Source organism: Lepidochelys kempii, chromosome 2 (genome assembly GCF_965140285.1).
Source record: "Lepidochelys kempii isolate rLepKem1 chromosome 2, rLepKem1.hap1, whole genome shotgun sequence".
Classification (NCBI taxonomy): domain Eukaryota; kingdom Metazoa; phylum Chordata; order Testudines; family Cheloniidae; genus Lepidochelys; species Lepidochelys kempii.
In genome coordinates this window covers 240,045,640-240,072,037 of record NC_136381.1, presented here as the reverse complement: position 1 = coordinate 240,072,037, position 26,398 = coordinate 240,045,640, and the positions used below count along the sequence as shown (strand labels likewise).

Here is a 26,398-nt window from a genome sequence, read left to right as displayed (position 1 = left end):
ACTGTCTGGACTTAAAAATGTGTGTGGTTCATGGTAATAAAAGCAGCAGGAGGATCTAGAAGAGTCAGCATGGATACCTAAACTTCATCTGTTACTAGAAAGTCAGTCGTGGAAACTAATGCCAGCTTCACACTATACCTATACGTAAACCAGCCAGACAGGGATCAATGAAATCTGAGGAGTCCAGACACTGCCAGAGTTGTCTCAACCGCTGTGACCCAAGAACCACATAATGTCAACTGACAAGGGGGAGCAGAGGGGTTGCAGAAATCTCATAAGACTGGTGCGTACATGCTAGTCTACCAAAGAATGCCACGAGAGGTCTCAAATGAAAGCCAGTGTGTCAGCTGGGTCATTAATGTTGCTGTAAATTCCACGTATAAATACAATGTAAGCAGTACTGGGCAAATTGGTTGAAATTATCGTAAAGAATACAATTTTCAGACACATAGATGAACATAATTTGTTGGAAAATAGTCAACATGGTTTTTGTAAAGGGAAATCATGCCTCACCAATCTACTACAATTCTTTGAGGGGGTCAACAAGCACGTGGACAAAGGAGATCCAGTGGATATAGTGTATTTAGAATTTCAGAAAGGCTTTGACAAGGTCCCTCGCCAAAGGCGCTTAAGCAAAATAAGCAGTCATGGGATAAGAGGGAAGTTTCTCTCATGGATTGGTAACTGGTTAAAAGATAGGAAACAAACTATAGGAATAAATGGTCAGTTTTCAGAATGAAGAGAGGTAAATAGGGGCATCCCCCAGGGATCTGTACTGGGCCCAGTCCTATTTAACATATTCATAAACGATCTGGAAAAAGGGGTAAACAGTGAGGTGGCAAAATTTGCAGATGATACAAAATTACTCAAGATAGTTAAGTCCCAGGCAGACTGCAAAGAGCTACAAAAGGATCTCACAAAACTGGGTGACTGGGCAACAAAATGGCAGATGGAATTTAATGTTGATAAATGCAAAAGTAATGCACAATGGAAAACATAATCCTAACTATACATATACAATGATGGGGTCTAAATGAGCTGTTACCACTTAAGAAAGAGATCTTGGAGTCATTGTGGATAGTTCTCTGAAAACATCCACTCAATGTGCAGCGGCAGTCAAAAAAGCAAACAGAACATTAGGAATCATCAAGAAAGGGATAGATAATAAGACAGAAAATATCGTATTGCCTCTATATAAATCCATGATATGCCCACACCTTGAATACTGCGCGTAGATGTGGTGGCCCCATCTAAAAAAAGATATATTGGAATTGGAAAATGTTCAGAAAAGATCAACAAAAATGATTAGGGTTATAGAGCGGCTTCTGTATGAGGAGAGATTAATAAGACTGGGACTTTTCAGCTAGGAAAAGAGGTGACTAAGGGGTATATGATAGAGGTCTATAAACTCATGAGGGGTATAGAGAAAGTAAATAAGGAAGCGTTATTTACTCCTTCTCATAATACAAGAACAAGGGGCCACCAAATGAAATTAATAGGTAGCAGGTTTAAAACAAACAAAGGAAGTATTTTTTCACGCAACGCACAGTCAACCTCTGGAACTCCTCGCCAGAGGGTGTTGTGAAGGCCAATACTATAACGGGGTTCAAAAGGAAGCTAGATAGATTCATGGAAGATAGGTCCATCAATGGCTATTAGCCAGGATGAGCAGGAATGGTGTCGCTAGCCTATGTTTGCCAGAAGCTGGGATTGGGTGACAGGGCATGGATCACTTCATGATAACCTGTCTGTTCATTCCCTTTGAGGCACCTGCCACTGGCCACTGTCAGAGGACAGGATACTGGCACTTGATGGATCTTTGGTCTGGCCTAGTATGGCCGTTCTTACCCTGAAAATGTGGTTTTCATGTCTGTATCATGGTATTAAGCAACAGCAAAGGTGCAAAACAGGTTTTCCTCCAGACGAGGTGAGGTAAGGTAAGCAATGTGTCTCTGTTGGGATGTAAATTAAGCATTGTAAGCTAACACAATGGATGCCCATATACACATGAACTCAAACTTTAAGGAAGAGATGTGAAGTCAACAGGGAAGGAGCACACTGGGAAAAAAACAATCTAACAGGGAGGAGGAGAGGGGGGTTATGCTGGCTAAAAGTAAAGACTAAAGGGTATATCTAGGAGGCAAATAATGAACTTTGGGGGTATATCTAGGAGGCAAATAAGACACAGCCTCACCCTGCACCTAGGAAGTAAATGGAACGCGCATTTGTATTCATAAAAATGGGCTCTCAAGCAGCCTTGGTTGAAAATGCTGCAGAGGACTTTGGGTGAGATAAATTTCTTTAGACAGGTAAACTTGTCAGTTAGGCTAGTGTGTTATGATTTTATTTCATTTGTTTCCAATCTTCCTACTCACTATCATTTGAATCTTTGATGACAAACTTACCCTTGTTTACATTGTAAATATATCCAAGTGTGATATTAAGCAAAATGCTAATCCTGAATTGACTCTTAGAAGTTGGTGTGTTCTGTTCCTTTGGGAACCTGGCAGTTCTGCGAGAAGTCAGCATAGAATTATAGATATCAGGGTTGGAAGGGACCTCAGGAGGTCATCTAGTCCAACCCACTGCTCAAAGCAGGACCAATCCCCAACTAAATCATCCCAGCCAGGGCTTTATCAAGCCTGATCTTAAGAACTTCAAAGGAAGGAGATTCCACCACCTCCCTAGGTAACGCATTCCAGTGTTTCACCACCCTCCTACTGAAAAAGCTTTTCCTAATATCCAACCTAAACCTCCCCCACTGCAACTTGAGACCATTACTCCTTGTTCTGTCATCTGCTACCACTGAAAACAGTCTAGATCCATCCTCTTTGGAACCCCCTTTCAGGTAGTTGAAAGCAGCTATGAAATCCCCCCTCATTCTTCTTTTCCGCAGACTAAACAATCCCAGTTCCCTCAGCCTCTCCTCATAAGTCATGTGTTCCAGTCCCCTAATCATTTTTGTTGCCCTCCGCTGGACGCTTTCCAATTTTTCCACATCCTTCTTGTAGTGTGGGGCCCAAAACTGGACACAGTACTCCAGATGAGGCCTCACCAATGTCGAATAGAGGGGAACTATCACATCCCTCGATCTGCTGCAATGCCTCTACTTATACAGCCCAAAATGCCATTGGCCTTCTTCATATCCAGCTTCTCATCCACTGTAACCCTAGGTCCTTTTCTGCAGAACTGCTGCCTAGCCATTTGGCCCCTAGTCTGTAGCGGTAAATGGGATTCTTCTGTCCTAAGTGCAGGACTCTACACTTGTCCTTGTTGAACTTCATCAGATTTCTTTTGGCCCAATCCTCCAATTTGTCTAGGGCCCTCTGTATCCTATTCCTACCCTCCAGCATATCTATCTCTCCTCCCAGTTTAGTGTCATCTGCAAACTTGCTGAGGGTGCAATCCAAGCCATCCTCCAGATCATTAATGAAGATATTGAACAAAACCGGACACAGAACCGACCCTTGGGGCACTCCACTTGATACCGGCTGCCAACTAGACAAGGAGCCATTGATCACTACCCGTTGAGCCTGATGATCTTGCCAGCTTTCTGTCCACCTTATAGTCCATTCATCCATCTTAACTTGCTGGCAAGAATATTGTGGGAGACCGTGTCAAAAGCTTTGCTAAAGTCAAGGAATAACATGTCCACTGCTTTCCCCTCATCCACAGAGCCAGTTATCTCATCATAGAAGGTAATTAGATGAGTCAGGCATGACTTGCCCTTGATGAATTCATGCTGACTGTTCCTGATCACTTTCCTCTCCTCTAAGTGCTTCAGAATTGATTCCTTGAGGACCTGCTCCATGATTTTTCCAGGGACTGAGGTGAGGCTGACTGGCCTTTAGTTCCCTGGATCCTCCTCCTTCCCTTTTTAAAAGATGGGCACTACATTAGCCTAAGGGGCTGGATATCACAGGGGAACATTTCAAAAGAACTCAGAGACTGGGGTGCACCTACTGTTATGAAAGAACTGCAAGGAAAAGCTACGGCTGGCATAGCCCAGAGGAGAGTGTTTGGGTGGCTAACAGGCTGGTGGTGTTAGGAAGCTGACACCCAGATAAGCACAAGGAAGACTCTGTCCTCACACTAGAGGTAGGGGGTGGTAACAAGGTGACTCACAGTCCTGGGTACCCAGAGAACCATCACAACCACTTTCTCAATAATTCTGCAAACTGTGAGCACTCCATGTTTTGTTTGAGGTCAAACATGTGGTTGCAAACAGATTAGAAAAATTTACTCGCATGAAACAGACTAATCTACAGAGCTCTAATCTCAAGTATCCCAATGAACAAATTAGCAACAAATCAGAATCCTTCAACTACACAATTTAGACAAGGGATTTATCATCTGAATCTTTGTTTTACTTTTAATCCTCCTGTTCCACAATCGCACTGCGGAAACTGCTTGAATTTGCCATATAATACTACGACAGCGATTTGAAACTCTGCAATTTGCAAAATTTGTCAGCCTAGTCTACACAGTAAGCAACACAGTTCAGTGATACTAGTGGAGGAGTATAGGAAGGGTTGCTTGTGCCAGATAACACTCTAATATCGGCTTAGCCATCTGGTAGGACAATTTAATTTTTGAGTGGAGAAACATTTTCATCATTTCAGGTAATGAAGTGAACTCTGCTCTCTACTCAAGCTAGTTTGCCTTTCTTATGCAAGAATATGAACTGCAACACACACTCTCTCTCCCCTATGCTGGAGCTCAGTGCTCCAAAGCAGTCTGCTGATTTATCAGACAAAGCCTCAGAAAGTTTCAAGAAAATCTGAGAGGTTAGATAAAGATATTTGTGCACAAATGAAGCAGCGCATGCTGCTAGGAATATTCAAGCTGTTATCCAAGGATACAAACCAAAGTACTTCATATAATCTTGTAGTTTGAATGCTGGCTGTAAGCCAAAAAAAAACAAAAAAAAAAACACACTTCTGATTACTTCTGATTACCCACTCAACTAGATCCTTCTTGCCATTATCTCTTAGTTTTAGGATAACTGCAGTATTTATATTTCTTGCTATTTAAGTGTGCCATCTTATTAGGGCAATGAAAGACCAGCACTAGTTAACCCATGAAAGATTAATTCCTGTAAAGTTTTCAGCATATCTGACAGGAGAATCACCCACAGGCCCAAGAGGCTAACAAACCAGTAGATCATCATAGTGAAAGGGTACCTGCTCCCACTGAGACTATAGCCACAAACCTAGCTCCTCCTCCTTCACAGTGATTGAGATCACCCTGGGATTCAGACCGATTTTGGCAGGGGAAGTGCATAGGTAAAATATTAGGATTTTAATGGTGGAAAACTTGCTACATCAACAGCACAAATAGCTCTTGCAGAACTATACCACACCTGGAAAGGGAGCAAAGGGAGCTTTCAACTCCAAAGCAACCGCAGCTGAAAAATCATAGCCAGCAGAGCTACTGCACTTAGTGAAGCAATTAATCTGTTTGTGACACATAATCCCAAGCACAGACCACCGAGGAATCATAGAATCATAGGAGCTCTCATCCTACTTTGCATTCAAATACGGGGGAACAGAGAGGCAGAAAATCGAAACCACTGCAGACAGCATTTGCCACCCTGCTACCATTACAGCCACTGAAATTCAAGAAGTCCTGAGGCATGTTCAAGTCACAACCTGCCCCCTGCTCTTTGATGAAAGCCAGGTGGGAAAAAAGTTTCCATTAACATGAGGCTGTATTGCCTAGCAGCTGGAGCACTGGACTGTGTCTCAGGAGACCTGGGTTCTATTCAAGACTCTTCCATTGGCCTGCTGGTTGACCTGGACAATGCATTTCTGTGCCTCAGCTGTAAAATGGGGATAATGATACTGACCTCCTTGGTAAAGTGCTCTGAGATCTACAGATGGAAAACGCTACGTAAGAGTTAGGTGGTATTGTCACCAACATGTCCTTCAGAATCTCAGAAATGCAATAGCCTTCCCAGTCCTCAAAAAACCAGCATGTGGTGCACAAGGGCCTTCCCAACTACTGCTCCCTCTTTAACCTCTAATTCCTACTCCAACTGGAAACAACTCAAGGCCAACATGTGAAAAAAAAATCTGCCAACATCCTGGATGTACATCAGTGCTCCAGTGGCACAGGAAGAGGACCTCTGCATAGCCATGGATACACATCATGTTTCAATGCTCAGCTTTTCGGTGACTTTCCACACTCAGCCACAAGGTGTTACTGATCCATTTAGGTGACACAACAGGAGTAGACGGTACAGTATCATAATGACAATCATTCCTCTCCTACCAGACCCAGAGAGCAGTGATCGGTCACTGGCACCTTCTTCCCCAAGGGCCCACATACGTGGAGTTCAACATGTATTCCTCCCCCCGTTCCAGCTCCTTCACACTCTTCAGCATATGAGCGAGACCCTGGAGAAGCTGGAAGGTGCCACTGATGCAGCTGCCAACAATACATGAGTTGGACAGGTCATTTACTGCAGCTGAAAGCAATGCCATCGAGGATCCACAGTGCCACAAGAGATCAGCACTTTACTTGTAATTGGGAAGGGGGGCATTAGGGGCTGGTGGTCCCGGCGGGGGGGCGGCCAGGGGACAAGGAACAGGGGGTGTTGGATGGGTCGGGAGTTTGGAGGAGGCGGGGGCCAGGCTGTTTGGGGAGGCATAGCCTTCCCTACCTAGCCCTCCATACAGTTCCGGAACCCGATGCGGCCCTCAGGCCAAAACGTTTACCCACCCCTGCTCTAACTTGTGCAGATCATATCTGGTTGTCTCCTTTGTGAGGCAGGCCACTGTGAGCACATCACCCCATGCTTTGCTCCCTACACGAGCTCCCAGTGTTAGTTCAAAGCCATCAACAAATCATAACCCAGTTACATCAGCAATTGCATCTCCAACCATTCCTTTGGGACGATACACTTTACAAAACCCAGGACAAAGTACATTAGAGCTGGAGCCACAGCATTCAGCATTAAAGGGGGTTCTATAACAGCATGAATTTCCAGAGATCAAACTAATCCACCATCTGCCCAATTTCCTCTTTGAGGAAGTACACTCACATTACAAGCAAGATGATTTAAATATAGTAAAACATTGCTTCCCAAACAGAGGCCTCTAATCCTGATGGTAGTATTGGGGAAAAGAATAGACAAATTCCTTAAAGTTTACTAGGGACCTCACCTTGCCAATTTATTTTACCTGGGGAGCACTTAAATACTCTGGTGATCGTTACTATAGAAGCCTTAAAATAGTCAGGATCAACACTGGCACAAAGTAGCTTTCTTATTACCTTTGCAGTATTGGAGTACTGTCTCCATGGCACATTTCCTGTCTGTAGCCCATCGGATTCGAGCTGATCCAGTTATTTTGTTTTCTACAGGCCACCAGCCTTGCCAAAGATACACTTCATGGTGATTGTCAACAAGGAAGAGTGCTAAAGAAGAACCAGAGAAGAACCAAAAATACCAGAGATTTAGTCAGCATATGTTTTACTGGGTTTATTCATAAGATAAACTGCATAGCCTTGACTAAAATCAGCCTATTTTGGTTGGACAGATGAGACTCATCTTAGAGTCCACCAGTGTCATTTGTTATCTAACCCCAGAGATTTCTGTAAACCCAGGAAGCAAGGGGCTGATCTCTGGTTCCCCACAGGAAACGGTGTGCTCTCTTTAGTAATAGTTTGTGTACAAATATGTTTAATTTGTTTTAAGCATCTGCAAAGTGGAAATTTCAATCTTTTGTTGCTAAAGGTTGAACCCCTCCTGGTTTTATGCACACTGAAGCACTACTGCTATTAATTAAATCTGAACAGACCCATGCTTTACACCTGGGAGAATTCTGAGTCACTGAGCAATGCAGAATTTGTGCAGAATTAATGTTCTATGCAGAATTTCCTTTTTCTCTTCAGAGCCCAGCTTCCCAGCTTGCAAATACAGGACACTGCTGGGGTGGAGGGGGAGCTGGAGGGTTCTGGGCAGCTGCAGGTGGGCCCTGGGGGGAGAAGGTGTAGGTGTCTGGCCTGGGGGGTGCCCCAAGGCTGGACGCTGGGTGGGAGTGATGTGGATGTCTGGCTTGCGGGGGCCCCACAGCTGGGCTCTTGGGGGGGAGAGGGCATGGGAGTCTGGTCCCGCAACTGGGCTTTGTGAGGGATGCAGAGAAACAGGAACTGGGTTGTCGCAGGGGTTTCTTTAACCTTCTGCTCCTGGGGGAGTCTAGTGCTGAAAGGTACTTTGAAATAAATCACCAAAATAACTGAAACTGGCGTGATCATACAATGTTATTTTGATAAAATATGAAGAATTTTAACAAATTGTGCGCAGACATTTTAGGTGCAGAATTCCCCCAGAAGTAATGCTTACTGCGTCCCAGAGCAAAGCAGCATTGCATTATGCCTTTTCCCTCCCTACTTGCTTGTTGCATGAATACTTTTATAGGTCACCATTGTTCAATAACTCCTGTCAGTATGTTTCCCTACTTACATGTTAGAATAACTTTATACTAGGGGTCTCTGTATTTGGGACACTTATTCATGGGTATCATAGCGGGGATCAGTGCAGTATTTACGTCAATAGTCTGCTTCTGTACCTGGCTGCGGGGCAGTGTAGAGATCCTCCTGCAGGAATGGCATGGAATTGACAACAGTGGGATCTCTTGCAGGATATATATATTCAGTGGCTGAGAACTCTCCTGATGAACTGCTGAGGATGAACAAGCGGGGGGTGAAGTTAAACTTTCCAGGATCTAATAAAACAAAAAACAAAAATGTTTAGTACAACAGGACAGTTAATTTGAAAAGCTGTATTTATGCTTGCTACATTACACTTTGGCTTTTAAATAATCAGGAAAGGAGACTGGCAATGGCTGGCATATAAAGCATTTTAGCTTTAGCCACCATTTTGAATCCAACCCTGGCTAGTTGTGACCAGCCATATGGGGTATGTCCACACTACAATTAGAGTCCCACCAGCTGAATGGTACTCATGGCGTTTGGGCTAAGGGGCTACTTAACTGTGGTGTAGACGTTCAGGCACAGGCTGCAGTTTGAGCTCTGGGACCCTCCCATCTCACAGGGTCCTAGAGCCCAAAAGTCTATGCTGCAATTAAACAGCCCTGTAAGTCCAAGTCAGCTGGCACGAGCTAGCCATGGGTTTTTAATTGCAGTTTAGACATACCCTTGGTGGCTGATTGTTCTGTGGCTTATGTGAAGTTAGCCTCTCTCACAATCTACTACTTAACTGACAGATTTTCATATTGTAAATCTATCCCATAACTACTATCTTTGTTGGCAGTTCCAGAAGAGCGGTCAATGATTAAACATAAAACCATCATCCGATCCCTCCAGAGGAGAACTGAAATATATCTGGTGGGTGAAGAGTTAGCTGCTGCTCTGTTCTATGCGTGTGCAGGAGGAGGACACTTCACTCTCCGGCCCCTTGCATCCCCAGACACCAATAGATTCATTTGTGTGTGGCAGGAAGCAGATTTAATTCTCCAATGAGTGTCCTGACTTCACCAGGGCCCTGACTATTCCTAAAGTTTCACTTCAACAATGGAAATATGTTCAACTAAAACACAATGTATTTTCTAGTCCTACAGTGCAGTAACATGTAGTTGAACATCACTGGACTGCAATACTACCTTGCAACATGCAATCATAGGCTTTTCGATCTCTCCTTCCTAATGCATCCCAGAATCCCAATGGCTCTGACCCTTCATCACATTCATGTATTGTCACCTTGCTGCTGCTGTGCAATCCAGCTTCCAATGGACATCTGCAACACAAAGAAGGTAGGTGAACCCAATACCCTTACTTCCAACAACATACAGCTTCAGGCACTTGTCAGCAGCCCAAGCCAGTCCAAAGACTGGCTCCATGGACACTGGCACTTCCTTTTTGCCAGCCTGATCCATATGAAAATCAATACAGGAAATAACAATGTAAGATATGGCATTTCAGTAATGGTATTTCTTTGTACGACTGATCGTGTATGCAGAGCGTGAGAGAATGCTCATGTGAGCTCTTTACCAATTCTTCAGTTTCTCCTTTCCATCCCCCATCAGTGCTTCTTGCAAACTTCCTTCCCTAGCCTTCTCATACCCTCTCTCTCATAAGGCTTCTTTTTATCCTATCACCTCTGTTAGGTCATAGTTTAATCTTCACTTTTAGATGCTTTTCCGTCTCCCAGAGATTGAAAATATATTGCTTTAAAGGGAATTGCAATTCAATACCGCAAAGAACAGTAAGTGTATCTCACCCTATTGGGATTGTGTGAAAATCAGAATATGCACATAATGAACTAGGTGCCCTGTCCATTCCTCCTCTCCCAACACACATCCTTGCTGCAATCTCTCAACCCACTCCAGATCAGTGCTATTGGAGGGTTGCTGGGTTTTTTTTCCGGCAGACAGCTACATTTAATAATCCAGCTACAAAATACAAATGTCTCCAAGGTATAAGTCAGCTACTTACTGTTCTTTTATTTTATTGGCTGCTGTTCTTCCTACATCCTTTGTGTGAGACTGTGCTTTGCAGCCATGCCACAGATAGATAAGGGCTTTATTTATATTGAGAACAATCATAGATGTCCTGGACCTTAGGCTGCTGCAGTGACATGCTACTTCAAGTAAATTTCCTTCAATGGAAACTTCTCCTCGCACACAGTACAGCCTCCAGTCACCTGGAATGGGCGCAAATAGGACGAAAGCTTTATTACAGTCTGGCAAAGTTACTTCTAATTCAAGATCTTTTAGGATAAATGGCAAGCACTGCATTGTATTATACAACTTTAAGTTGTCACAAAGTGATGAAAGGAAATTCAGTTAATTTTATCACTGCTTATTAACCCTCCCCCTTTTGTATTTAGGGTGAACAAGGGACCCATATAATAATGGTACCTTATCTTTTAATGTCATCTCCACTTGGTGAATTGCAATACCTGGGCACACCAAGTCAAGTTCAGGTTTATCCCAATATAATTGCAGCCTTTCCAAGCTACCATTGGATTGAAAAGAATGTGCCTAGTATTCACAGAATACACAGTAGGAATTTCAGTGTGTGGTAAAAAGGTCACCGAAGTTTTGTTTGAGTAATAGAAGTCCAAAATGACAACATGCAAAACCGCAAGTCCATAATCAAATAATCATTTTTTGCTCTGTAAAACAGAGGAGCATCTTAAAGCAGAGGCAACAATTTAAATGTATGTACAGCAAAATGAATTTGCTCCTGGGTTGACAAAACACATTTTAAGTTTAAGTGATGACTGAACTAAAATGAAAGCACAGGTATAAGCCCTGTGACAAAGATCATCTACAGAAAAAGCTCCACTATTCCCTTTGGTATAGAATGAGTGCTAGTTTAGCCTTCATGTAAAATCCATTTTTCCAGAAAGGGAGGATCTTGGAGCAGAAAACTTGTATCTAATAAGTGATTTACTTTGTGTATTTTCTTCTTCCTCTTCCCTTCTTCCAGCATGCACAACCATCCCTCCCTGGAAGCACTGCAGAAAGCATGGTGGTTCTTTTCCTTGAAGTACTTGTACCTAGAAATGGAGAGCACCACAATACCAAAACCACAGCAAATGAATGTAGAGATTGAGGAAAACTGCCTCTTGGCAGAGTCTTAAAAATAATATAGTCCTGGCCACCCACAAGGGTGGTTTTTCTAATATGTTAAAACACTGACTATTGGTTGAGCTGCCAAATACATCAACATTCAGTGGGACTCGTACACGTTGTTCTGGTTAGGAACTGCATAACTAAGAGGAACCTGTACCCATGTTGCAGTGTTCAGCAATCTTAAATTTCAGAGGATAATTAGCACGGACTATATTGCAATTTAAATTGGTTTATTTTCAAGCAGTGTTGGAGTCCATTAACGGCAGGAGCCATCTTCTCAAAGAACTGAGACATTGAGACAATAGGTATATGGCAGCCCTATTAAGATTGTAAAAATCATATTCAAATATGCTTTAATATTGCTTAAAATGCTGGCTTCTATGAAGCCTTAAAAAGTTTTGTTATTATTGAACTGACATTGCTGCTTATTAAATGGATAGGACCGACTGGTTTATAATCACTTGCACAGAATTTGATATGGGAGGTGTCAAATGTGATCATGTCCTTTGCTCCCTTCACCCCATGCCTGCTCCCCAAGCTATGTCATTACAATACTTTCCAAATACAATTCAATTTTATGTCTTGGCCTGGCAGAAAATGCTTCTTATGGGGCTCAGCAGAATGGCTGGAGCTCTTCTGATACTTGCAGTGTGAGAGAATATGAATTCCTTAACTGGATTCTGGACCTGAAGGCAGGGGAGGTATCTACAGTTCATGCCTTTGCCTACAGCCAGGGGGAGGAGAGAAGAAACAGACTTCCCAGAAGGCAGCTCTTGGAATTACATAATCCACAAAGAAGCCAATTTTTTTTACAATGCTGGAACGTTGTTCTGCAAGTCCAAAGGGGACTTTGGGGGGGCTGTGTATATGCAGGGGCAACAGGTACAACTTCTGCATTAGAAGGGAGCCAAAAACAGATGATCCCCAAATCCCACCACCAGATTTACTCACCAGATTTGGGTATTTGGACAGTACTAGTATTTTTTAACTACAGGTTTCCCATAGCGGTTTCTACATAGTGGGTATGTTGGCAGCTCACCTGTGATCCTCTCTCTTCATCAAGCTCCACAGTCATTAGTGCTGACGTCCCCTTCTCGCTCACTGTGGAGTGCCTCCCTTGCCAAAAGAAGTACACACACTTCTCTTTTCCAACAGCCCTTACTTGCTGCTCTCCCTTTTGTCTGCTTCCAACTGCAAAACAAATGGCTCGCATTGAAGGAAAACAGCTATTGCTAGTGTTGTGGAGTGCACAGCCAGCCAGCTCAGTGATGTGAAATCCAGTGCAGCACAGACTACACGCATAATCTGAGAAACATTAAGTCAAGCTGTGCAAGATGCATGTGCCAATTCTTCACAGGGACATCATCTGGTCGATGTAAAGCCGCATGCACAGACTCCACTGACTGGCCAAAGGCCTCCAAACCAGAAGGAGGATCATACAAAATAATTAACTTCACTCGAGAGAATCAAACATGATATGGTGTAGCCAGTCATGTTACCAAACAACAAAAAAAGCACACAATGTCTCATTTTCCATATTACACTGTTCTTTGGCAGCAAGAGATTGGCTGGCTGCTGAATGATATTGGAAACAGCAGCAGTTGAGACAGCTACGGGCAGAACATGAAAATTCTTATTGGTATAATTATATTAAAAAAGGAAACTGCAAGGGGATTCCAAGTTATGACAATCAGAGAACACTAAATTAATAACTTACTTTCATGAAAAGAGTCTCGTGATTACTTGTAAAAGTTTCATTTTCCAATTAACTAAATGCTCCATGTTAGTCTGAGCAGAGGACTAGGAGCCAAGAATATTTTTAAAAAAGACCTTTATTCATTATCTGAATATTACAATTAGTAATCAACAGTGTGTGTGAAAAAAGACAAGTTCTACATTAAAACCCTTAATGGAAAGCTTTACTTTAGTTACTGAACACTCTGAATAACCTGTGACACAATTAGGACAAGATTTTCAAAAAGAGGAGTTTAAAGTTAGTCTCCTAAATCTATTTTGACACCTACCAGATATTCAGAAGTGCTGAACAACCACTCTGAAAATCCAGGCCCTCTAAAGTCATCTCAAATTGGACACCCAAAATCACTAGTCACTTGAAAATCTTGGCCTCAGTCCCCTCCTAAACCCTTCAAAACAGTGAAAGGCGCTGTCTCATTTGACAAAACCAGCCCAACCAAGCAGATTCGTACTTTCAGAGTCAAACTATTTGCAAAGTGTAAGAAAAAAAAAACAACCCTAAAAATTCTTCAAGGAGCGAGAAGTTGGTTTTCTTTTGTTTTGTTTACATATGGAATCAGCTTATCGTTTCATATTTAAGTCAGATCGTTTTCTATTCAATAGTTTCTGCAACAAAGCACATGTGTCTGGGTTTACTTCATCAGCAGCTACTCTCGGATTCACACCCTTTTGTGCTCTAATTGGATTCTCCAGTATCTTGACTCCACAATCACGCATTAATCTGCATCTTTTAAGAGTGAAACTATATTTGTGTTGTGGCCGATTAGGGCACTTGCACTTGGAACACACTTTTCATTTGTGGGGCTGTTTGTACTTTACTTACTAATGAGGAGATCTCCTGTTCTGGAGTTCATCCCCCATTTTGAAAGCATGGACTGAGGCATAGCCCTACCAGTTCCCTACCTGAGCAAAGATCACCCCGAATTGGTTGTTTGCCAAAGATCTACCTACTTAAGAATTTTCAAATCAAGGTTGAAATGCATTGAGGAGTGTTTGGAGAGCCAACATAAAGAGAGATTCCTTCCCTCTTGGCACTTTGGCTTCACTATCTAGCACAGACTTTTTCTTCCCCCTGGGTTCCTCTCTCCACTACCTGGCAAAGGCTTCACCAGGAACTAAACCTACATCTCTTACAAGTCAGTTCAGAGCACTGCCACTAGTCCAGCTCCCTACCTGATTCAGTTCTAGGTTAAAGTAGATTACAGTTACTCTTGATGTCACCACTCAAGCCATTATGCAAACCAGAACTATGCGACTACAATTTGGATGCAAGTAAGCGAATACACATGGAAAACTGCTATGTGATAACACAGATTACATTTGGTGTGAGGAAGAGGAAAAACAGCAATGATTTTACCAGGAATTCTACTTTATATCTTGCTTGCAAAGTTCGTTTAACGGCCACATGCTGTAAGTGAATTCCTGCCTTGTTTGCCTAATGGGGTGCATCACATGCGAGGAAATTTAGCTCAGGATTTTGCTAGAACATTAGTTATTTTAGCCACAGACATCAGTTTTAGCATGAAGAAATTCAGTTGTTCACTAACCTGCAGTGCTCACCATGTACTTCCATTTAACCACATACGTGTCTCCCTCATGGAACTGTCCAATGCTTTGTTTAGGAAGCCTACTGTAATCAAATTCCAGGATGTGCCACACATCCACAGAGGCAGTGATAATTTCAAACTGCCTCCCATCTTCTCCTTCAATAAATCCATAGCCACGGCCAATATTTATTCCATCCAAGACTGTGCCAACTGTAGTTTGGGGCACTGGTACCATTAGCATGACATCATATGGTTTCAAGTCAGACCTGGAGTCTTCCTGTGACAAGACATGTAACAAGTTTTTCTTTTTTTTGGTCTATGTTTAGATTTTTTTCTTCTTACCCAATGATTTAATTATAAACACACAAGTAGCAAATGTATGAGATACTTTGTGACACACTGGTACAGTTTTCCCTTTGTACTAAAGCCAGTTTTGAAGCATTGATCAACCCCCCAAACACTAGTTGATTAAGAGCATGTATGTGGGTTTACCATCAATGATATTGTTCTGGCCAACATTCCAAAGACAGAATGATCAAGAATGCAATTTAGACCACTGAGGAAAAAACTTACGTCTCTACTGATTAATATTAGTCATTTATATGTTTTGAATTCAAATTTGTCTTCCCATTACAGACACACAAATCAAATATTGAAAATACTCAGTAAGTTTATTTGCTCTACCTTCTGGTGAAGAGATTCACTAGAGTTCTTCTCATTGTGTTTCTTCAATTCTGTCCAATCAAGAAATTTTTCTTTGAACAATATGGTCTCATTATGTTCTGTGAGTCTGCCAAAGATAGCCCAGTCAGGACGCCCTTGTCCTTTTCTATATTAGAAAAAACAAAAAAACTTGATTAAATTACATACTGTAACATATATGCAAGAAATCAAATGTTTTAAACATCCCTGAGAAAACTCATTTGCAATACAGCTTTCCAAGTCTTTACTCTAGTTTGCTAATTATAAAGTTTGAAGCTATTCAGATATCAAACATTTGCCACCGACTTGATGCCGGATTTTAAAAGTGATCAGCAAAGGAAAGCAAACAGCTGTGTACCATCTTCTTTATGATGTACAAAGGCAGCCTGAAAGATTTCGCCTTCCTGAATGTTTATTTGCCAATACACAGCTCCATAGCTGGCACAACTTTACATGTTATATTATGCCGGTTCGTGGCAATTAAAAGCCATTGTTTTCACAAAGAAAAATGGCAGCTGGCATTTACACACCGACCCAGTCTAATGGCATTCAGTTGCATTAACTCCCAATAATGTATGTCCCCAGTGTATCAATAAGAGAGCAAAAGTACTATAACAGCTGTAAGTTTGGTACCTTGGTATAAGGGGATTGCACTCTCCAGGGTCTAGAGGATTTATGTCACAATTGGCGTAGTCAAATGTTCCATTCCACAAATGTTTGGCCAGCTGGAATGCTACTTTTCTCTGTGCTAATGTGACTTCTTTCCCATGCCACACATATACTTCGCTGCCGAAATCAAAAACCAGAACCTAGAAATAATTACAGTAGTAATTTAACTGCAGGGAAAATATACTCAGTTATAGCAAAAACTCTTTGGTATAACAATGGCCAGGTTGTGATATAATTAATGTAGTGAAACAAATACTTACAAATGTCCTATGTGATGAAAGGAGTTCAAAATGAAATAGCAGCCCCTGCATAGCATTTGGGTTTGACTTATGGGCCTGATTACTTGCATATTTGGTAAGCCAATACTGGGAATTCTACAGGGGAATTTGCTTATGAGGGAGTGAGGTCATGTGAGAACTGAAAGCTCTTACTGATCACAAAGCAATATTGACCTGTTCTAAAAACCTACTTTCAATACCTCTTGGTTGGATGAGGTTGTTGAAGTGAGACTTTACTGAGGGTGGAAAAGAGTTTTGGGAAGGGGAGAGGGAAAAAAGTTAGGACTGTCTGGTTTGTACTTGGATGGACTGGAAGCAAAGGAACCCACCATGGACAAAAAGGGTTGGAAGTCTTTAAAAGTTGTCAGTGTTGAGACAATGCATTCTAATTTTTCTTTACTTTCTTGGTACCAAGGGCTCTGCAGATGGTCAGTCTCTGGCAGTGAAGAGTTTAAAGTATCAGAAGTACAAAGGACCTGATTTTCAATAAGTTTGCAGATGGGTATTTGCAATTGTGTGCCTACAAACTTACCAAAGACCAGACCATCGGTATCTTCCAGAGGAAGTGGTAAGTGTTCCAAATTCAAACTCCTAAATGTAACTTACTGTACCTCTTTGGATTGTAGCAGAGTACATCTTGGCATTTTTCCCCAGTAGTCATCATCAGGAATAAGTTTATCATCTACTAAACGATAGATGCAATTTGTTTCTATTATTGCAGCTTCATACATTTCATCTTCCTCGGGGTTTCCAGCAGCTTGAAGAGAAAAAAAAAATCACAAATACAAAAATGTTTAATATCAAATTTCTCTACATTGGAACAGCTAATTCAGCTATTTTACTGTGATAAAACATAAGGGGCTGAAACAGTGAAAATATAAAAACTCTTACACTGGTAACTTGTCTGGCCACCGAGGAGTTTCCAGAAGTCTTTGGCTGCATGAGTATGGGTATTTATCCCTTCTTCTATGGTCTGTACATAAGAAGCTCTACAGCCGAGTTCCCTCTTTGTCTGAATTAAAGTTGCAAGTTCTGAAGCCTAAGAGATTAACATAATTATCTGAATAGGATCATTAAGTCATTTGTGCACGCTCAGTCAAGGGAAAGTGCAGGAGTGAGGAAGGGGACAGCACGGTTGGTAGCAGTGGTAATGGTCATTACTTCTCTTTTTATTAAACACCCAGAAGCGAGAGAAAAATGACAAATACACCAGTGCTTTTATTTGTAATCACAATGAGAACTGATCCTAATGAATGCAGAAACAGAAAGGACATCCTGCAATTCAAACTATTTTTCTGTTTGAATACAAATCCCTTTCCTGAGGATTTCCTATTTTCTATTGTGGTTTTGCAACTGGCATGTCCCACGTCAGCTTCCAATAAATGCAGAGGTTAGGGGAATAAGACATATCTGCCTCCAGCTGATCATCAATGATATGCTACTGTGCACATATTCCAGCACTGGACTATTTAGGTAATTGGCATCAAGAGTGATTATGTGAAAGGAGGAAATGGCTTGTGAGATCTCATTTTAGTGGACTAACCTTAGCTTTTTCTATGACGTTTGCAAACTCTCCTACCCACAGGAAACAGTAATGTGGAGTTAACAACAGGAAGCAGTCACCACTGTTCAGTGATGAAGCCCTTGGTTCAACTAATCTTGTCTGAACATGTCTTCTTCCTAAAATAGAAAACCAGGATAATTATATTCCTAAAAATACTGCCATCAATCTTTGAAGACCTAGTTATTTTGAATGAAAGATAAACTTGATCCCATTGCACTAATAATCCATTTCCAAAAGTCTTTCATTAGAAGAATGAATAAAGAACAGCACAGGATTCATGCTTGGGGAAAACAGTTTGTTTCCTTATATTAACTGATATTTCTATATTGCCACTTGTTCCTGCCTTGACAATTTTATACGCCACTGGAGAAAAAAAGAATAATAATAAATGGCATAAAAAGCAGCCAAAATCCATAGCCTTTTCCATTTGTGAAACTGCTTTATTGCCTTACTAGACTATTATATAATCAATAACAAGTTTTAAAGATTCTGACTTGCCAAACAAGTAGTATTTGGCAGAGATTAAACACAGTAACAATGTGTTGCAAGAATAACTGAAATGGCATTATGGTATTCTTACTGCAAGTGGAAAGTGGATAGTAATGGGTACTAGAATGGAGGCAAATATTAGGGAGATAAAGCAAAAAAATTAAATAAAACTCCACAGGATAGAAAAACTGAAATTCTGAAGTTTATCCTCTCCTCTTTCCTTACCAAAGTCATGCCAGTCACCACCATGTTCATTTACGTGGCATGTTATATCCATGACTCTTAACATTCACTTGTTCCTGAATCTTTTAGATTGTAAACTTTTCAGGGCAAGGGTTTTTTTTTTTGTCAATATAGTGGGGCCCCAATTTCTACAGGAGCCTTTGGATATTACCATAATGAATACGTATTGGTAATATAAAAACTTCTTGCATACCTTTAATTTGCAACAGCATCAGTTTCTTGTATGGTACAGCACTGTTGTTGGAGTTTTGTTCAGTTAGATTGACACTTCGTAGACTGACGCTGCTGAAGTTTTCTTTGCTTGCTAAGCCAGCAAGTGCTACTTCTGAGAAATTTGAGTTTGTAGACACTTACACACACAAAACAAAACAAAAAAACCAAACAGGAGACACAAAAAGCAAAAAACAAAAACAAAAAAAACACATTATGTTTCGTTTCTATATTTTATGAGTTTTTTTCTTGCATGGCTCATTTTCAGCTTTTTTTGTTGTTGCCACTGAAAAAGACAACAAAAAACAGGTTGAATTTAAGTTAACAGTTAGTCCAAAGACTCTGCTTGTCTTAATCGTTAGGCAAGTTTCTAGATATCATCCCACAGTGAACTGTCAATGATCAGTTTACCAAACATATTTTATTTTCAGAAATTCCAACTTAAGAAATATCTTACTCAATATTTTGGGAAGTGCAGTGTACATTTGTGATGTAAATATAAATGATTAATGGTGCCGAGAGAGAAGCCAAGACTAATAAGTTGCAATTCCCCGCAAATTTATCTCAGCATTGTGATACAACAGACATTTACACACACCAAATTCTCAGAGTCAGCTTATTGTAAAGTTTTAAAAGAAACTCAATTCTTCACAATTAATGACTCTCTCTCAACCAAAGCAAATGATGATTTCAGAAGTTTTTAATTCATATTAATGCTTCTCTTTACATTACACCACAATACTAGAGAGACAAGGTGGGTGAGCTAAGATCTTTCATTGGACCAACTTCTGTTGGTGAAAGAGACAAGCGTCTGAGCTGCACAGAGCTCTTCTTCAGGTCTGGGAAAGTTACTCAGAGTGTCACAGCTAAATACAAGGTGGAACAGATTGTTTAGTATAACACTGAAAAGTACAATACTACACAGAATTTGTTTTCATCAATACAGGCAACATAAAGGTTAGTTCTCTTCACTGCAGTGGCAAAAGGGAAACTCTTAATCAATGCACTGTTATGACGGTTTGCCAAATAAACTTTGAAGAAACATTACACTACTGTGACTTGTTAATACTGTGGTTATCATGAGAACACGTCACTAATCCACTTCACTGCAAGTTACTGCCAGAATACAATTACTCTGTAGGGAAGCTAATGGTTTGGAGTTACAAGGTCAATTTTGAATTCGTGAGGGATAATTATGGCCATGAGATTGAGGGCAATTTACAAGAACAAAAGTTGGTCTATTTCTAAACTAGACTTGCTCTCTTTTCCCAACAGAAGAATAGTTTGTCATCATACTAAACACCCATTTTATCTGCTCCTTAGCTGCTAGTGGCATGTTCATCCTCTCTCCCGCAACTTGACCCAATCTCTCAAAAACTCAGTGTTGCTCTCTCTTCACTGGTTGAATAGACTGGAAAAGTTGGTGTCAGAGTACTGAAGAAGGTAACCTTCCCTCAAGGATCCAAATGCGTCAGTTCTTTCTTGTTCCACTGGGGTTCAATATTTTACCGATGTTCAGCCTTCTAACTGAAATCCGAATGATGAATTCTCAGAGAGAGTTATGCCTATGTTTTTTTTAGCGCTTCACTACTAGAAAGATACTGGCACATAAGAGCCATCAAATTGACTTACTTTTTTCTACTTTCATTCGCTTTGATTCCATGAAGGCAATATTTAATCTTTGTTCAGTGTATTCATGAAGAATGTCCTCTCTTGCTGCCAGCAATTTCAGGGGGTTCCTTGAAGCCTGAGCTCTGCGCGTAGGTCTCACGGCACGTTTGTGCTCTGTTACAGAAGAAATTAACCTAAGCAGCAAATGAAAGTTTTATAATCTTCAGATGACATAATTGGTCTCAGTCAAAATCCACTAATGATTACAGACTTGCTCTGTACTGGGATGATATTTAAAGCTAAAAAGTCAGCTCATTGGTGCATGTGTAGGGGTATTCCAGAAACCCAGAGAAGAATGGGATGTGACCACTGTTAATAGACCTCTACAAAACAATTTCTACAACTGAACATTTTGTCGAGCTCTGCATATCTGTGATTAAAGTTATGCAACTTTGGGCAAAGATTTGGTTAAGTTGGAAGGTTTCTCCTGTTGGGGTAAAGGTGGGAGGGGAGGGGAGTGGCAAAAAGGGGAGACCAACGGCCATTTGTAAGACATCATGGAAAAATTTGTATTTATTCATTCAGAATAGTGAAAGAGAAGGAGCTCACTTTGGTGCATAAGGATCAAAGATGGCATCAAAGTCCTCATCAAGCTCCAAAGGCACTGTGTAAGTGGGGCAATCCATGTGACGGTAAAATTTGGAAAAGGTTTCATCATCATCCAGCTTCATCACCTCTTTCACCGATTTTCCTGTGACTGTTAGCACGGTTTCTTGCATCCCACCAACTGCAAATACAGAAAAAAGAAAGATTCTCTTAAATACCATGCTGGGTTTCTCACCTTAAAGTTGTGTGTGGCAGTCTTTTGTTTTTCTGTGCATTTTTTTTTTAAACAGAGAGAAAATTTAAAAGCTAGCCTAAAATTATTAGATAGCTTGACACAATGGTGATACATGCAGGGCCTGTGGTGCTCAGTAGCATGAATTTCCTACACTAAAGAATGAAGGCCAAATTCTGCCATCCTCACCTCAAGTAATGTATCAGGGTTACTTGTAGGGAAAGACACTACTCAGCATTAATAAGAGTGGCACAATCCAGATCTTATTTTAGTGCCTCACCACATTGAATTGCTCATTTTAACCTCCTCCACTGAACAGTAAACACTCTTATTTATTTCTGACATGCTTGACACAATGCCAAATACGAAAATAAGGTCTTGGTCCCAAAACAAAGATGGGAAAACTTGAAATGTCTAGATGTGGGGACAACTTGGTGTCTTTTTGGTTATAAACTAAGTTATAAAGTGAATTATAAAAAGGCACTAGAAAAAGATTTTTAAATATTACTTCAATGAAGAGGGTGGGGAAGATGACCAATGCACGGGTTTGATATTAGTATGATTAAAACAATGAACCAGCATTTGAAGCCAGATTATCATAAGTAGTGATAGATTCTTGACCAAGGTCCGAAGTGATGATACGACTTTATAATGTTATCGGAATAATTTGCTAGAAGCAGTTCTTAATTTGTGCCAGGGTTTGCCAGGGCTGAGCCTTGGCACCTCTAAGCTTGGCAATTCATAGCCTCGGCACCTCTGGGCTTGTTGTATCAGTTATGAATGTAAAAAAATTGCTTGAGCCCTGGCATGTCTTTCATTACAAATTAAGCACTAACTAGAAGCAAGAACGTAATGGGAAAAGATGTGGGGTATGTGTGTGGGGATGAGACAGTACAAAACAAGAATTACAGTTTTTAAAAAGGCTTTTTGTTGTCTACAAAACAAATAGCAGGTGGTGACTAACAAAATTTTGCAAAGACTGAATCACGAAAAGAAGTGTACAACCTTCACTATGGTCTTGGTGAAATGAACAATACAAGTACACAACGTTCTGCTACCAGGTACTGTAACTAAAATACATTAACTGATTTGAAAAATCAGGTATAGAGTCTATTACATTCTCAAATTACTCTTACATACCTTTGTTATTCAGCCTTCCCAAGAATGTTTCCAGCTTGTCTAGCTTCATGTCTGATTCTAATTGCATATCAGGCCTGGCTTCTATTTCTAAGCAGTATGAAAATATTAAAAATAGTTACAGTGTGATTAAACATCTATAAAAGCCTTATCATAATTTTCAGCTATTTCTGATTACCTACCTTCCAGAGGCTTTGAAACTGGAGTGGTAGACTTCAGCCTGTTACAGAAAGGGGAGGTCACTGGAGTTATGGCAGTAGGTGATGCCAAGCCTGCAGAATAGAGCAGAGTCTTTCAGATTGCCACATCCATTACAAACTATGAGGCTTTATTCTTACAAACTAATGCCTGTTAAAGTAACCTAGTGTGGGAAATGGGTTTTCTATTAAAACAACCCTTTGTGCTTATTTTAAAATTTATATGGTTTGGATTGTATGTACCATTGTGCATATCACTCAGACACTTGTAATGTTTTTGTGAAAAAACAAATGATTTGCAGGGAATCTACTGAGCTCGTGCTCAGAACATAATCTATGGAAAGAATCTTCACAAATCTATTAAGCAAGGTAGCAAAAAGAAAGGCTTGAATTGTCAAGAGAATTCCCTCCCCCATTCCCACCAGCAGCCAAAGTCCATGGGGCCCCCTGGCTTGCATATGCAGGTGTGAAGACAGGAGTTACAGGGGACGCAGAGCAGTAGACTCAGATTCAGGGGCTGCATCCTGTATATTTCAAACCCCAGTCCCAATTCAATATGCACTATTCTCTCTTCCCTAATAACTAGCACAAGTTTGACCAGAACAAATTAAACTCAGTACATAAATTTAGAACATTTTTTTTTAAATGAACATATGGAGATTCAGTAAGAAGTGACACTATTCAGGATTAAGGTACGCTGCATTGGTTGGGATAGTACATTGCAACACTGAATTGTATCCCTCATTCCTTAGCTTTAACAGTGAAGAAGAAAAATCTTAAATACCTTTTAAAAATGTAACGACTATTTTTCTATGTAGTAACTGTCTGTTAATTACCGAGGAGCTCAAGTTTAAGTCTTGTTTTGGAAACTTTACTGTTTTCCTCAGAAAACATAAATTGAAGCTGCATCAGTTTAACAACTCTTTTCATTATTTTTTATGAAAGGCACATCACCCTGGAGCAGGCCCTAGCATGCAGTAATTACCAAACATTGAAGTGAAAATAGAACACAATTGGGCAGCTTATTAACGAAGACACATTTTGCTACTAATTAAGAGGCCTGAGCTCGGGGCAGATTTTAAAGTAGCTGGTAAAGCCTCTGGCCATTGGAGTATAGGGGAGAGAGTGCCTGGACTGATCACACAACTCCCCCTGCTGCATGAACAAATCAGTGCAGAGAGCAGAGAGGGTGAAAAACGTTCATTTGCCAATTTGGAGACACAAGAATCTTCAACCACAAAGTGATTAAGACTGAAGGAAAATACTAGTCATTTGATTTTGTATGTTTTGTTGCATCTTTACCTTGCCATTTAATTTAAATCTGATCTTTGATAATTCCTTCATCTAGGCAATACACAAATGGTGCCTATATGTAAATAAAATCCAGCCCAGACTACTTCTAACCAGTACTGATGTCAGTGGCTCTCCAGCTTCCTCCACAACACTGACATCCACAGCAACTGACCAGTTCCCTCCCCCAACACAATTGTTTTGTTTTCTTCTCTCTCTCTTTTCTAAAGAGTAACTGCTAGCCTCAAGCATTTAGGGATGTTTGGCTTAGGTTCTCAGCCTTCAGTGTGTGTCCCACTGAGGACGTGCTGAAGGCCCACAGAGATATGGTAAGTCACATGGCACCGGCTCCCTGATTACCAGCAGATAGAAATACATTAAATACTTTCCTAATGTTACTTCTTCATTAAACACCTAATGCAATTCCCACAAAGACGTTACATGATCACATATAGTAGGGTGTGTGGAGAAGATCACAAATAGGACAAGGAAATGGCCAACGAGAAGGGTCGGATGAAATTTTTCAGATGAATAGTTTATTCAGCAAAAAATGCTGTTTTGGTTGAGCTGAAACAATACATAAATTTGACACGAATTTGCTGAAACAGAGGAGCATCAGAACACCGGGGGAGGTGGTAGTACCTCCTTTATAACGGCTGGAAAGTGGCGGCTGTTGGCCGGGTGCCCAGCTCTAGGGGCAGTGCAGCTGCCAGCAGCAGCAGTGCAGACATAGGGGTGGCAATACAATACCATGCCACCCTTGCTTCTGTGCTGCTGCTGGTGGCTGCCAGTCGCTCAGCTGTGAGGACAGCTCAGAGGTAGGAGTGGGAATGCTGTGACCCCCTTACAGTGGGCTTATAACCCCCTTTTGAGTTGGATTCCACAGTTTGAGAAATACTGTGAACTTTTACCCTATAGTATAAAAGTACACAAAAGACCAGATTTCACAGAGGAGACCAGATTTCATGGTTTGTGATGCGATTTTCACAGCTGTGGATTTGGTAGACACCTATCTACATCATGTCTCCAGGACCTGACTTTTCCTTTCTGCCCCTGCTCACTAAAATCTTGTTCAGCCCCTAATTCTCTCCCCTCTTGAGGCTTGCAACCTTCTCTCTGGCTTTGATGTTTGCAACTTTCGTCCTTAAATACATATAGAATGCTGCCACCAAAGTAATTTTCCTGGTTTCATAGAATCATAGAATATCAGGGTTGGAAGGGACCCCGAAGGTCATCTAGTCCAACCCCCTGCTCGAAGCAGGACCAATTCCCAGTTAAATCATCCCAGCCAGGGCTTTGTCAAGGCTGACCTTAAAAACCTCTAAGGAAGGAGATTCTACCACCTCCCTAGGTAACACATTCCAGTGTTTCACCACCCTGTTAGTGAAAAAGTTTTTCCTAATATCCAATCTAAACCTCCCCCACTGCAACTTGAGACCATTACTCCTCGTTCTGTCATCTGCTACCATTGAGAACAGTCTAGAGCCATCGTCTTTGGAACCCCCTTTCAGGTAGTTGAAAGCAGCTATCAAATCCCCCCTCATTCTTCTCTTCTGCAGGCTAAACAATCCCAGCTCCCTCAGCCTCTCCTCATAAGTCATGTGTTCTAGACCCCTAATCATTTTTGTCAAGTGTACTATGGGTATAACTAAGGCTACAAGTTGGTCATGGATTATACGTGACCTCCACGACTTCAGCCCTACTAGAAGTTCTGGGTATGGTGCAGGAACTACTTGGTGAAATTTTACAGCCTGTGTGATACAAAAGGTCAGACTAGATGATCATAATAATGGTACCTTCTGGCTTATGAAATTAGCACTTTTTAAATTGAAGGACAGAACTTTGAGTTTGACCCTACAAATTGTTGTCATTATCATAATTGAAAAAGAAATAAGAAAATATCAGAAATCTTATTCGGACCTTCTAGCAGCTCTTCAGTGTGACAGTTTGTCTTTGCCACTGTGTGTTGAAAACAATCTGTCATGTCATTAAAGTACTAATTCTATGAATCAAGGCATTATCATTTTCAATCTTAGACCCTAGTGGAAAGAAGGAATATCATTTTATTTCCTGGTTCAAATGACTAAAGATTTCAGGAAGTTTGAAATGATCCCATGTAATTCAGTTACTTTTAAAATTAACATATTCTAAACGAAACTTGAGTTGTCTATTCAAGGAATCTACTGTTTGTTTTTTTAATTTTTAAATATACCATCATGCAGTATTTTACTTTTGGATCTAAAGTTCCTAGTGCAGAACTGGACA

General features: G+C 40.9%; 1 protein-coding gene across 9 annotated transcripts in view; it reads right to left on the bottom strand.

The window, feature by feature from the left end:
- Positions 1 to 26,398, bottom strand: part of SVIL (supervillin) — a 149,317-nt gene that overhangs the window by 5,577 nt on the left and 117,342 nt on the right. For all 9 annotated transcript variants that reach the window (XM_073334375.2, XM_073334379.2, XM_073334378.2 and 6 more), the window contains 17 exons: positions 22,829 to 22,918; positions 22,650 to 22,736; positions 21,281 to 21,458; positions 20,693 to 20,865; positions 19,044 to 19,199; positions 18,098 to 18,234; positions 17,446 to 17,593; positions 17,166 to 17,311; positions 16,241 to 16,416; positions 15,590 to 15,734; positions 14,906 to 15,182; positions 12,643 to 12,794; positions 11,422 to 11,527; positions 10,459 to 10,666; positions 9,627 to 9,760; positions 8,574 to 8,729; positions 7,276 to 7,419 (listed from right to left, as the gene is read on the bottom strand). In XM_073334375.2, coding sequence (XP_073190476.1) covers positions 7,276 to 7,419; positions 8,574 to 8,729; positions 9,627 to 9,760; positions 10,459 to 10,666; positions 11,422 to 11,527; positions 12,643 to 12,794; positions 14,906 to 15,182; positions 15,590 to 15,734; positions 16,241 to 16,416; positions 17,166 to 17,311; positions 17,446 to 17,593; positions 18,098 to 18,234; positions 19,044 to 19,199; positions 20,693 to 20,865; positions 21,281 to 21,458; positions 22,650 to 22,736; positions 22,829 to 22,918 — 2,613 coding nt within the window. The remainder of the gene's footprint in view (positions 1 to 7,275; positions 7,420 to 8,573; positions 8,730 to 9,626; positions 9,761 to 10,458; positions 10,667 to 11,421; positions 11,528 to 12,642; positions 12,795 to 14,905; positions 15,183 to 15,589; positions 15,735 to 16,240; positions 16,417 to 17,165; positions 17,312 to 17,445; positions 17,594 to 18,097; positions 18,235 to 19,043; positions 19,200 to 20,692; positions 20,866 to 21,280; positions 21,459 to 22,649; positions 22,737 to 22,828; positions 22,919 to 26,398) is intronic.